At 45.1% G+C, this 13888-nt stretch overlaps 2 protein-coding genes across 10 annotated transcripts in view; one reads left to right on the forward strand and one right to left on the reverse strand.

Annotated features, from left to right (window-relative positions):
- Window positions 1–7315, forward strand: part of GSK3B (glycogen synthase kinase 3 beta) — a 177290-nt gene extending 169975 nt beyond the window's left edge. For all 9 annotated transcript variants that reach the window (XM_006755358.1, XM_006755360.1, XM_015558494.1 and 6 more), the window contains one exon: window positions 2452–7315. In XM_006755358.1, coding sequence (XP_006755421.1) covers window positions 2452–2519 — 68 coding nt within the window. In that variant the 3' untranslated portion in view covers window positions 2520–7315. The remainder of the gene's footprint in view (window positions 1–2451) is intronic.
- Window positions 7316–12036: 4721 nt separating this feature from the next.
- The window catches only part of NR1I2 (nuclear receptor subfamily 1 group I member 2), an 18080-nt gene continuing 16228 nt past the window's right edge, over window positions 12037–13888 (reverse strand). The window contains exons 7-8 of the mRNA XM_006755361.2: window positions 13616–13722; window positions 12037–12331 (exon numbers count right to left, since the gene is read on the reverse strand). Of these exons, the coding sequence (XP_006755424.1) occupies window positions 12187–12331; window positions 13616–13722 (252 nt within the window). The 3' untranslated portion in view covers window positions 12037–12186. The remainder of the gene's footprint in view (window positions 12332–13615; window positions 13723–13888) is intronic.

The following is a 13888-nucleotide window of genomic DNA, read 5'->3' on the forward strand; positions in this document are numbered from 1 at the left end:
GTCCTGTTCCCCCCCAACTGTCCTCCCCTGTAGGCCTGGTCCCCCCCAACTGCCCTCCCCTGCCAGCCATCTTGTGACCACATGGGGGCAGCCATCTTATTTGTACGAGGGCGTGATGGTGAGTTTGCATATTACCTCTTTATTATATAGGATTACAGTGCTATGACTTAGGTATCAAAGATATTTGTAATCAAAATAATTAGCTGTTAAAATTTTACTCATCAGGTTATTTGGAAATAATTCTAAGCAAAAATAAGAGATCATTAAAGTACAAACCTGAGGAACATGAGTGTGTTTTCAAATTTTATTGTTTGGAAGGTGAATTCATTTTTGATTGTGTGCCCACTTAAAAGGCTTGTGCTTTTTATTCTCATGTAAGCAGCCTCTGGCTTCATCTGAGGAGGGTGGGACTTGTTTGGGGAATGTCTTAAGCTCACAGGTAGTATCCACTGAAAGAACATTTGCCGATTAATAGCTAATTATGATTTTGCCAAAGAGCAAATTAACATAATGGGCTGGGTGGCAATGTAGTTAAGTCTTCATGGGTGTTGGCTGATGCTGATGCTGCCCTGGCCAGAGCTGCCAGCAGTGCTAGTACATGTGCTGATGTCATGATCAAGTAGATAAATTCCCGGTGATTAGTGCATCTCTTAACTCCTGGGAAAGATCAGAACGTGACAATTTTACCTGTCATGTTCACAAACTGACAAGGGATAGAAGTGTTGTCTGATGATGATCCCGCAGAGGAACTGAGTGTCATACACAGCATGAGAGGTGCACAGTGATCTTGGCTTGTGAGGAACATTATTAATTCTGAAACAGCTCTGTGGCCCTTAGGCTTTCTCTGGACTGTTGTTTAATGCAGCCTATGCCTAAATTATGAAAATGGGTGTTTTTCTTGGGAAAGGCTCACAGGAACCTGTGGTCTGGACAAGAATTGTTCGATTATTATTGATACATGGAATTTGTGTGATCGTTGAGAGGAAAACTCCTGCTAAGCAAGGCATATCCAGAAAAAACCAGGAGTCGTGAATGAAGTATTAGACATGGGTACTAACTGACTTTTAGAAGAAAGGCTGTTTGCCTGCCTTTGGAGAAGAGATTCTATGCCATATACCCTCTCCTGCACTGTCCATGTGCCATGCCCGTGAGTTCATGTGACTCCATGTCGTCAGCTAAGGCCTGGTAACAGGAGGAGAAGTGTTTCTTCCCCAAAGTCTGATTTAAATGTATAGAGGGCTGATGGTTTTGAGGATAGGAAAAATAAAAAATTTAGGAAAGAAGTATAATTTTCATAGAGTGGCCACTGAACTTATAAAGTGAACAGCTAATTTTTAAGAGTTCCTGTGTGTCCTTGGGTCTTTTGTTTCTCACTCTAATTAAAAAATCCAAAGTAGAAAAGTCAGAAGGCTGAATGTTGCTTTCGCCATGACGTTGTTTACTGTATTCATCATAGGATATAGGAGAACTATAATTTCTAGAGAGAGAAAACGGCTGGGTGTCATCAGCCTTGACGGCCAAGGGAGGTGTGACTTCTAGGGAGATGGCTCTTGAAAGTTGTCCATCCCAATCAAGCCACCTCTCCTGTTGCTCAGGGCTTACCATGAAGTGCTTGGGAGAAAATTTGCCCAGCAGGATATTCCCAGTCATGTGTAAGATGACAGGGATGCAACTTAATTAAACTAGTCACTGAAATAGGAGGGTATGTCTTCCGGAGATGGGGAGCCAATCTGGACACAAATGCCCGCTTAATGTTAATGGATATTGTGAAATGATAATGGGCTTTTAGAAGAGGGAACAGGTTAAAGTTAGTTATAATGTTACACATATTTCCAAAGCATTAGGCAAAGTAAGCTTAGTGCCAAGATAGTTAAGTTACTACAAGATACTTTATTGAATTAAGTGAATTGGTACTCTGGTAGCTGTTCCTTTTTTTGCTAGTTGTCTATCTTCCATGTCTGTGAATAACAAAGATGGCCTATGCTTAGAAAGCAAGCAGTTGAATTTGACTTACACACAGCACTTCTGCCTGTCACGCTGGCCCGCAGTACTTTCACTGTCTACACCCTTTTTACCCCCCTAGGCAGATGGCATGGTTCAGGACTTCTAACAAGTTTCCAGCTGTGCATTTTCAGATGCACTAGACTCCAGCTGATCCTATACCGTTGATCCAGGCTAGAACAAGAGCTTTGACAGACATGGTCTCTGGCTACCTGAGTCTATAACTTATTCAAAGACAGTATCGTCCTGCATCAGGACCAGGCCACAGCATGGACTTAGCTCTAAGCAGAAAGAAATCCAGATTTCATAGTATTGGCCATATTTAAAACAACATTTCAGATACACTTGGAAGCAGGCCGCACAGCTCAGTCTGCAGTTGAGACAGCATGCTTTTCTTTTTGAGATCTTACAGCATCGCTCATGCTCTCTCTTGGGACTTTCGATTTGCAGATGCTAATGCTGGAGACCGTGGACAGACCAATAACGCTGCTTCTGCATCAGCTTCCAACTCCACCTGAACAGTCCCGAGCAGCCAGCTGCACAGGAAAAACCACCAGTTACTTGAGTGTAACTCAGCAACACTGGTCACGTTTGGAAAGAAAATTAAAAAGAGAAAAAAAAACTTGTTCATTTTAGTGTTCAATTTTTTTATTATTGTTGTTGTTATTATTTAACCTTGTAAGATATCTATAAATACAAACCAATTTCATTGTATTCTCACTTTGAGGGAGAGCCAGGGGTGGGAGGGTTGGGGGGAGGGAAGGCAGAGCACCAGAACACGATCTCTCTCCCACGACAATCTTATCAGAAGTCTGCTGTTGGATACTTTAAAAACAGGACTCCTGCTTCATGCCCCTTCCACAAAAGAAGAAAATTTTGTTCTGTGCTGAAGTTTTTTTGAACTTTTTTCTTTTAAAGTCAAGTGTAAGACTTGTTATAGTGCACAGCTTGAAATTGATTGGGAGCTTAGCAGGTGTAACCCCATGGGGACTTAAATGTCACTTGTAAAATGAATCCATATCCTGGGGCGTTCGAAGACTTGCCTTTGGCATGTTGGTGGCAGGTGTGGCAGACAAAAAAAAAAAAAGGAAATGTGTATCCTTTGTAACCCTGGGAGGTCAATAAAGTTAGAAGCTGTAAGGGGAAGATTCTTAATTGATTTGTTAAAGTTCTGTTTTGCTCTTAATCAGTGCTAGTGGTGGGGGAACTTGTGTAAGAGGCTGTCGGGAGGAGCATGCCTGTGCTTCCTGTGGATCTTTGTTTGCCTGGCCAAAGGTTCTCTGCAAACCTTAGTACGGTTGTAAACGAGTGACCCAGGAGAAGGCTGACAAAGCGTTGAGCCGGCCACTCTGGCTGTGGAGGTCAAAAGTCGATAAACCCAGAGGAAGGGACTGGCCAGGGCAGATCTCACCACTGTGAATGAAGTATTCCAGATTCTTCTCTGAAGTTGCTTCCCTTGGAAAGATACACTTGAGAGGACATTATAGTTAAATAATGTGAACTGTCACAGTCTACTGGTTTATTTCCATATTTTTTAATTACAGATTGAGCTTGCAGAAATTGCCACGTTCTGCACATAGTTCTAATTTTAAATCCAAATCTAGAATCTGTATTTAATTTCAGCTTTTTTTAACCTCATGCTTTTAAAATTTTATTTATTGATGCATGTGTCAGGCCATTATGATTCTAGATGATAAGAATATTAAAAACTACGCATCCAAATGATATAAACAGTCACTAGTACCTGCTGACGTTATAGGAAAGTGGATTATATAAATGTGTGTATATGTGTTATATATAATAGATTCAGTACTGCCTTTTGTTTTTGTTTTCATTTTGTCCACAGTATCAAAATTGACTGCTTGAAGAGTGAGAAGAAGAATGATTTCCCTATACCCAGTTAAGAGTTTTGTTTGTTTTCTTTTCTGTATCAGTGGATGGTGTAAGAACCAGTTTCTGTTTTTGAAGAAAAAGCAATATTCCTTGGAAAGCAAGGAGGATTGAAGGATTATGTTTGCAGTGAGGAAATAGATTTTTACAAAGAGTTTGTTTTACATGTTTAAGGTTGACATCTATGTGGGCCTTATATACTCTAAAATGAACCTTAGCCACCTTGGTGCTTATGGGCCATTACTTGACCTATGAATCTTTAAGGCACAACCAGTTGTACTTTACATGTAAAGATTACTTGAGTGATGGCCGCCTTTCCCCGTACCTGCTCCTTCCCCACATGCCTTCTACGGTTCACTGAGAGCTAGGGCTGCAGAGCTGGGCCCTAGGTTGTGTGTAACCTACCTTCCCCTTCTCATTGCCACCTTAGGTCATGTTAGGGGTCTCGCCCTCCAGGCGATTTGGAAATAGAGTCTCTTGACAGCCCTCATGCTGGTCCCCAGAGACTGTACTACTTACCCAAGTGTGTGTGACTCCCGGAGAGTCGACTGCCTGCTGAAGTGAACCCGTGCCAGAAAGGCAGCTGTGAGCCGTCGTCGTTTTCACTCACTGTTTAGCTGTGCTCTTAGGCCGCAGAAGGGGTTTCTCAAACCTCTGGTTGTATCAGAGTTCATGAGGAAGGAAGCATCCTCGGTCAAACCAAATCAAACGTATTGAATTTTACTTTTCATAATGAGCCTCTAAGAGCTGATTGAGGTTGGAAGGACGTCTGAGTGAAAGTATTTGGCAACATGATACTAAAGGAACGGCTTTGATAGGCCATTTTCAGAAAAGATTTATAAAGAGGCCAAGCAGCAGGTCTGTGACAGAAATGGACCTGCTTTCGGACCACTGCCTGGCCAAACATCTGGACAGACACTACTCTGGATTTGGTATATCTGCCAGAGTCCATAGAAACCTGTGCTTATTTTACAAAATACCTTCCCCCGATAAATGGGGTGAGAAAAGAGAAGAGTCTGATGCTTTCCTCTCGTGTTGTGTGTGCGTGTCCGAGGGCTGAGGTGCGTGATTTTTTTTTCTTTCTCAAGGATCATGGCAGGATCACAGAGCTCTTTTATACAAGTGAGATCCAGGTCTCTGCGTATCTTTTTGTAAATAATAAAATAATAATAATAATAAAAGCTCCTCACCAAATTCAAGCTTGTACATTATATTTTCTTTCAATGTTTTTTAAATTTAAGTTTTATTGTTTTGTATGTAAATATGTGGACCCAGGAACTGTTATTAATGAGCAAAAAGTTACTGTTCAGGGCAGTGATTCTGTTTAATAATCAGACAAAATGTAGACGAGCTTTTTAAAGCCATATAGTTTTAACTCTGTACAGTAGGTACCGGCCTGTATTATTGTAACAATAACTCTAGCAATGTATAGTGTATCTATATAGTTTGGAGTGCCTTCGCTTCCATGTGTTTATTTGTTGTTTTTCATTTTTTAAATTTTAATTGGTTTCTGTCTATATCCATGTCTCCCTGTCCCCACCCTTTTTTTCCTATGAAATAATAGCTCACCCATAACACAGTGTCTGTGCCCCTTCACGGTGAATTTCAGTGATACCATGCTCAGGAGTGGAAAGAGGAAACCATGTTTATAATCTCCTGTCATGTAAGCCCTGCCTTTGTTTTGGTTCTGAACATATGTCTTCCTCAGTAGCAGTGACCGGTTTCATTTCATCCTTAGGCCATCCAGGGACTCAGCGTAGTGCCAGGGTGCCCTAGAGCTGGAGGGTATCAATTGGATTTTGCTCGTCTCCTCCCCAAACCCTAACCATGGGTCTTACAGTCAGCAGATTCCATGCTCACTCTCCTCATTTCCTTCCCCCACAAATGAGAGGGGAGAACTGGTTTTTGTAAGTCAGTTCCATCATAGCATCGGGTTTTGCTAATCAGTGGTCTGAAATGCCATGGTAAGATGGCAGGCAGTAATGCCGGAGTGTGCGCGAGGACTGTGGCTTAATAAGGGGACTCCGCCTGTCTGTCCTCCCGCCACCTCCACCCTTTCAGCAAAATCTCATTTTAATTTCTTTTTGAAAAAATCATTTGAATTCTTACTGTGTGCCCATCATGAAGGCCTTTTTTGAAAGAAAAAAATCAAAATTACTTGTTTTGCCTCCAAGTACTCCATATGAGATGTCTTGAATAGAAGAAGAAATCAAACTTTACCAAACCAAAGGTTTCTATTTTTGAAACATCATGTGTTCATTCCAGCAAGGCAGAGGACTGCACCTTCTTTCCAGTGACATGTTGTCATTTTTTAAAGTCCTCTTAATTTTTAGATACATATTTTTGGTGTGTGTTTTAACAAAGCTGCCTAACCAATCATCTGGTCTGCACCAATGCAAAGGTTTCTGAGAGGACTATTGTATTCTCTATCCCTGTGGATATAAAGACACTGGCATTTTATTTCTTTTTCCCTTTCCTTTTTAAGGGATTTAACTTTGGAATCTTCCAAAGGAAGTTTGGCCAATGCCAGATCCCCAGGAGTTGGGGTTTTTTTCTTTTCTTATAAACAAAAATTGTAACTGATTCCTGTTGTTGTTCTTAGTGATCATCTAATCACAGAGCCAAACACTTGTCCCGTCTATAGAAAAATAAACTAAGCATGCTTTACAATAAAATCTGTCTTTTCTGATAGAAACCTGAGCCACTGAAGATAAGAGAGACACCTAGAAGCAGAGCAGAGTCCCAGACTAAGGTCTACGTTTGAGAGGCTTCGAAAGTAATCCCTGAGGTTTGGATTATTTTCTAAGGGTTGTGATGTTTTATTCAAGTTCGTTGCTCCGTTTTGCACCTCTGCAATAAAAGCAAAATGACAACCAGGACATAAGGGGTTAGCTTGACAAAGTAGACTTCCTTGTGTTAATTTTTAAGTTTGTGGGTTTTTTTTCATACTATATCTGCTACAGGCAGATTCAGATAGATGTATGAAATGTGCTTGCCTGTAAAATTGCATTTATAAATGTGTTGCCGATGGATCACTTGGGCCTGTACACATACCAATTAGCGTGACCACTTCCATCTTAAAAACAAACCTAAAAAACAAAATTTATTATATACATATATATATATATATATAAAGGACTGTGGGTTGTATACAAACTATTGCAAACACTTGTGCAAATCTGTCTTGATATAAAGGAAAAGCAAAATCTGTATAACATTACTACTTGAATGCCTCTGTGACTGATTTTTTTTTTCATTTTAAATATAAACTTTTTTGTGAAAAGTATGCTTAATGTTTTTTTTTCCCCCCTTCCCCATTCCCTTGTAAATACATTTCGTTCTATGTGACTTGGTTTGGAAATAGTTAACTGGTACTGTAATTTGCATTAAATAAAAAGTAGGTAGCCTGGAAATGAAATTAAAATTCACAAGTGTGTGGTCTTTATTTCACTACCCAGCCCTCTTCTTCACCCGGCCTGTTTTGCCACTGCAATATGTAGACACATCACCACCTCTTTTCCTCCAATTAGAGAAACACGGATCTTTGTTATAAAAATCGAGATCCGAACATTAGTTCCTGTTCTTTCAAATGATCTTATTCCATTGTGTAGCCGAGAGGTGCAGCTTCCACCTTGGAAACCTTTGGATTTGATGCAGAGGAAGCTTTGCAGACATGGCATTGAGAAGAAAGAAAACATCCCTGAAAGGGACAAATTTTTAAAACGTGAATAAGCTGCTGTCTTCTGTTACTGTGCTCATGGTTTGGTGTAGCTGTATCTTTTTTTTTAAGTTCCATCCCATTAGTAATGGTCTTTGGGAGTATCTGTAAAATAAATGAACACAAACAGTGGGGCTGTACCTCCCTGGTAACCAACACATGTTGTGTTTGAGTCTATCATTTCCAATATTGGATGATGTATGTAAACATGTAATGTCTCTTAGTGCAAAAAGAAACTTTTTTTTTTCTTTTTAGGGCTGGCTCACTGTCAGGCCTAATCTAAAGGCTAGATATAAAATCATGTGACTGCTGCTTCAATAAAAACAAATTTATATTGGATAAAGTCTGGTCCTCTTTGTTCACTTATATTTTTGTTGTGAGACATGTAACAGTGAGGGGCAGGGGATTAAGATGTCTCTTGTGGGATAGGCCAGCCTCCTGATGGCACTGAAGTGCTTTTGTTTGGGATTCACTAATATTTCCTGCCCCGTTTGAATGGGGGTTGAACAGGATGCCCTTTTAACTTAAAATCCTGGAAGTCTGCATTTCCAGTCCTTTGGGATCACATTTCTGGGGGAGCAGTGACTGGATGTCATTTGGGATTCTAAGAGGGTAGTGAGGAAAGGGAGGGGTCAGGTTGCAGGTTCCCTTCAAGGAGAAGGTGGTGAAAGAAAGTGACCCCAGTGATGGACGGTCACCCAGTCCTCGGGTGCAGGAATATCTGACTTACTCACTAGCACCTTGGGATTTAGGAGAGTTGTGAGTGCATTATGGCCACGTGTCCGGGGAAAACAAGCTCTTGTGGAAGGTGGGATGATGAGGGAGGGGACAGTCAATCAAATTTACGTTTCTCTTTCCATCCTCTCCACAAAAGGAGAAGCCCTGGGCCTTCCCCAAAGATGTCAAGGCTTTAATGGGATCCTTCAAGTTGGGGCCTGTAGGGATTGGCTGCTGCGTGGCTCTGACCAGTGGGGGAGCCAGACAGTGAACATAACTTCCTTAGGAGGTCTTTCTCCTGAGCTTTGGAGTCGGACTTCAGCCTCACCTGACAGGCAAAACCTAGAAAAAGAACGGTGGCTACGGAGATGCCCAGAAAGTGACACTCCGTCTAATGCTCGGAGCTCGGGAAGGGAGTAATAAGGAAATCCGAATGCTTGAGAGTAGGGTCTGGCGTCCAGCCCTCTAAACGAGACCACACAGCTGCTGAGACGAAGGGTCCTGTGTGAGCTCTTTGGTGCACCTAACCTTGACTCTTAACTGCACTTGTACTACACTTACTTTTTAAAAGTATTTACGTCGTTAGTATTAAATCATTGTTTGGGGAATTGCCCAGGTATTTTTAAAACCAATACATTCTCTTTTTTTATTTATTTAAATTTTTTATTGTTGACACTATTGCAGATGTCCTGCATTTTCCTCCTCTTGGCCCACCTCCACCCAGCCCTGCTCTTGGTCCTCCCAGTATTGTGTGTGTCCATAGACTATGCATATATGTTTTTTTGTTGTTTGTTTTTTAATATATTTTATTGATTTTTTACAGAGAAGAAGGGAGAGGGATAGAGACTTAGAAACATCGACGAGAGAGAGAGAGAGAGAGAGAGAGAGAGAGATCAATCAGCTGCCTCCTGCATGCATATATCATTTTTAGCGAATCCTACCTCACCTTCCTTTATCCAGTGTCCCTCCCCTCCCTGCCCTCTGACATCTGTCAGTCTGTTCCATGTATCCATGCCTATGATTCTATATTGTCAGTTTATTTTGTTCACCAGATGCCACATATGAGTGAGATCACATGGTATTTGCCTTCCTCTGACTGGCTTATTTCCCTTAGCATAATCTCCAGGTCCATCCGTGTGACAAAGGGTAGGATTTTTATTGTGTAAATGTACCAAAGCTCTTACCTACTCATCCACTGATTACATCCTGTCCTAATCTCACCTTGCCCTCACTTAACTGTAGCCTGCATTTGAATGAAAAGCACACTCAAAATTATTCCGGTGGGAAAGAGGCGACCCATTTGATTTATGAATACAGTTGAATGAAGTTTATATTTCCAAAAGAAATTCCTGGGGCAAAAACTGAAGTCATTGCATTTGCAGAGAGAAGCTTTTCCCCTCCGTTTCCTTTCTAAAAATGAGGGTGTTTATCTCCTTGATGCAGAGAGGCTGGTACACCTGGAGGAATTTGGGGCATAAGTTTGCTTGCTTTGATATATTGTGTCAATTTCTTATGGTCTCAAAGTTTGGCCAATTTCTTGTAAAATGGTAAAAGCTAAGCAAGTATCTGTTCCTTAAAATTCAGTTAACATGCAGCTTCATTTGCATCAACATATTACACTTTTGAAATTAGTTCAAGTACTACATTTTTAATTATGGTATAAATATGTTAAATTTTTATATGGAGCAATCATTTTACGAGGAAGCCAAGTTAATGCATTTTTATGTTCTTTCACCACAATCTTCAGATATGTAAAGAGCAATCCTATATAATAAAGAGCTAATATGTAAATGGTCCTCGCACCCTTGCGCCAGGGCCAGGGGACCTGAGGCTGTGCCCCCTACCCTGGTGCTGGGCCAGGGGACCTGAGGCTGGGCTGGGGAACCTGAGGCTGCACCCCCCGTCCCAGTGTCAGGGCCAGGGTACCTGAGGCTGTGCCTCCCCTCCCCCCCTTGCAGGCTTGATGGGGGTGGGGCCGGTTGCATCTGGGTCTCACTCGATTTCAAGGTGTGCACAGATGGGTGGGGACTTGACTCTGGGTCCTGCAGCGTGCCCCAGACTCTGACAGGAGGAAGATTTTCATATACATTTTACTAATTTTCTTTCATCTCTGACACTTCTATTATAGAGAAAGGGCAAATAGCAATATTAAAATATTTCCTCTAATTAATTCCCTTTTAATGTGCACAAATTTCATGCACCAGGCCACTAGTCCTATATAATAAAAGGCTAATATGCAAATAGACCGAATGGTGGAACAATTGGAATAGCCAAACGGCCGGTCACTATGACATGGCTGACCATCAGGGAGTGTGTGCAGAGCATGGCGAGTGTTGGCTGCAGCAGGATGGTGGAGCAGGTGAGCGGGGGCGCCAGACCGAGGCAGGGCACTGGTCACTGTCATTGGGGTGAATCTCTGGTGGTTACTGAAAATTCTTTGCTCCTGCATGCCACGGTTCCACCTGGTGCTTGCACCTGCTGCTGGCACCGGCCCTGCTCACACCCACTGCCAGTGCCTGGTGCTGTTCCCGATCACTTGGCACCATCAGCTGGTGCAAGCAGCGGCTGCAGGCCCTGATCACCCCTGAGGGCTTCTCTACCTCCCCCTGCTCCTGAGGGTTGATCAGGGCAGTAGCCGCTGCTTGCACCCGCTACTGGGGCCAGCCCCAATTGCTCTGTGCCATCAGCAGGTGCCAGCAGATCCAGCGCTGTCAGCATGTGTGAGCAGCAGCGGGAGCAGGGCTGCTGACAGAGGGAACCAAAGGCTGCAGCGGGAGAGGACAGGAGGGGGCAGGGAGGATGGGCCAAGACCCGCCCCTGTGCCTACTGCAGCCTCTTGGCCCACAGTTCCTTTCAAGGTGCACAAATTCATGCACTGGGCCCCTAGTAGTAAAATCAGTAGTAAAGAATAGAAACAGAAACATATATTATATACAAGACATTTCTGTTTTCTTACCCCCACATCTATCTTTGTCCCCGGAAAAGGTGAAAAAAAGAAAAAGGTTTAAATATCTAGCCAAAAGTTAATTATTTAAGTCAGCTTGCCTTAATTTGAGAATAAACTCGGGATTATATTTGCTAACTAAGCCTTAGCTGTGGAATGCATTATGTAAAATTAGTTAAAATGTAATAGGCAAAAAGCAAAAATGTTTTTACTCAAATGGCTATAAACAAAGCAGACACTTTCATACCCTTTAGCTTTGAAAACAGAATCGTGACCGGGAACATACGGTGCAAGCATATCTAGCACATTTATTAACTGCCTGTCAACATAGCCTGTCACAACACCCCAGCGTTCAGCCCCAGGAGCAAGCCCCAGCCCAGCCGTGAGCAAACTACGGCCCGCTGTTTGAAATGAATAAAACTAAAAAAACTAAAAAAAAAAGACCGTACCCTTTTATGTAATGATGTTTACTTTGAATTTATATTAGTTCACACAAACACTCCATCCATGCTTTTGTTCCGGCCCTCTGGTCCAGTTTAAGAACCCATTGTGGCCCTTGAGTCAAAAAGTTTGCCCACCCCTGGCCCTCGGCCCAGCTCCCATCGTCCTTTCTGCTCTCCTACCACTAAATCCCAGACCACAGGGCCTTTTCTAAGGGTTGGGGGGCGGCTTTGCCTCTTCATAGGCTCTACCTTCAGGCCCAGGCACTCTCATATAAGGTCAGTGGCTTTGCTTTCCACAGACTGAGCTGGGGCTGAGGGCCCAGCACCATCAGAGCTGTCGCAAGTTCCCTGAGAAGGCCGGACCTGCAGGGCCTGGTCAGCTCTCGGGGGTGTCCATCTGTCCAGCCCCAGGAGTGGGCCCCGAGGGCTCTGGTTCTGGCGGCCCCACGGAGGCGCGCCCCTGGGGCAGCCCCTCAGGCATCCGAGATGCTGAACAACTCCTGCATGAGGGGCGTGGCGAAGGGGTGGATGTCATGGATGCGCAGCAGCCGCTGGGTGTGCTGGGCGTTGATGCTGCGGAGCTCGGTGAGCCTGGCCATGATCTTCAGGAACAGGAACCTGCGGGCCGGCCAGAGGGAAGGTTGGGGTGCAGCACACCCTGGCCCCACCTCCCGCCCTTGGGCCCCTCTGAAGTCGCCCAAGTTTGGGGGTTTTAATCTCAGAACAACATTTCGGGTCAGCCCAGGGAAAGGCTCAGTGGAATTACTTAAGCTTGTCTTTCAGCCTGTGGGCGAGAAGGTGGGGCCGCCTGGGGGACTTGAAGTGCTACACCCCCACGGGCACCTCTTGAGTCCATGTACGGAGACTCCCGTGGGGGCACCCAGGTATTTCAGGCACCGAGTGCATGGGGCAATTTGTGGGGGAATCTCTGCCGTGGCTAATGGCTGGGGGGAGGACTGAGGACAGGGGTTATGGAAGCAGGGATTGCAATCCCTTCTGGATCTAGTCTGGGATCTCGTGCCTCACTTTCCCCATGATGCCTCCCAGGGCCGTACAGGGGAGGACTGAGCAAATGAAGACACAGCCACTGCAACACCCCAAGACTCTGAGCTCAATAGGAAGCTGGAGCGGGCCAAGTAGGGGCGGAGCTTAGGTTGACACCAGCATACTCAGGGCTGGCCCTTCAGCCCTCGTGGCTGGAGCCTGTGGACCGCTGAGGCCCGGGAAGGGTGGAAGCCACTGTCTGGCCAAGCCCTTGGCAGCCTTCCTCCCTTGGGTTGTAGAGAACAGACTAAGGAGTCTCCTGCCCAGTTTGCTTGTCTTTGTTCTGGGAGGCCGTTAGGCAGTGCTCAAGAGAGTGGGCTGTGGACTGGCCACCTCCGGCCCCCACCCCTGTCGGCCATGGACCTGGGCCAGTCACCCTGAGCCTCAGTCCCCTGCAGGATGGTGGTAGCACCACTTGGTGGAGCTGTTTTCAAGACTAACTGTGATAGTTCCTGGCACAAGGGCTGGCACTTCTCAGTAAATGACAGCTATTATAGATGTACTGTTATCATGGTTATTGTCACATCTTTATTCCCAGGTGGTCATTGCTGGCTATTGCTGGAGATCCTGTAGGAGCCTCAGGGGACTGCCTAGCTGTGCCGCCCTGGACCACAGATGGGAAGGCCCCAGGCAGACGTGCGGCTGCGGAGCGTGGCCTCGGGCCCTTCTCCACTGCTGGGCTGGAGTCCAGGCTGAGGGGGCAGGAGACCTCAGTGGAGGTCCCAGTGCAGGGCCCCAGGCCCTGGCCCTCATAGTCCACCCGAGTGTCTCTAGTCTGCTCTCCCAGAAGACCCAGAACAGCGGCCGGGAGGCAGGCAGGGTGGGGCGCCCCTCACATCCGCCCTGCTTGCAGCTCACCGGTGGCAGGGCTGGGGACGATGGTGCTCGATGTAGGCCTTCAGGGCGATGGCGAACCGCTCCTGCAGCTGGTCCACCACGCTGCGCTGCACCACCCCAGGGCGGTCTGTAAGGAGGGAAGCAGTGTGGTGCCAGCAAGGCCATGAGGGCAAAGCTCCCAGCCCAGAGAGGGCACATTGCCTGGCAACACCTTCCAGAGCAGAGACCCCGGGCAGGGAACTGAGTGGAGCACCAGGAGGACTGTGCATCCCGCCCCCACCCTCCCCTCCCCAC

This window comes from Myotis davidii, unplaced genomic scaffold, assembly GCF_000327345.1.
Source record: "Myotis davidii unplaced genomic scaffold, ASM32734v1 scaffold292, whole genome shotgun sequence".
Lineage (NCBI taxonomy): Eukaryota > Metazoa > Chordata > Mammalia > Chiroptera > Vespertilionidae > Myotis > Myotis davidii.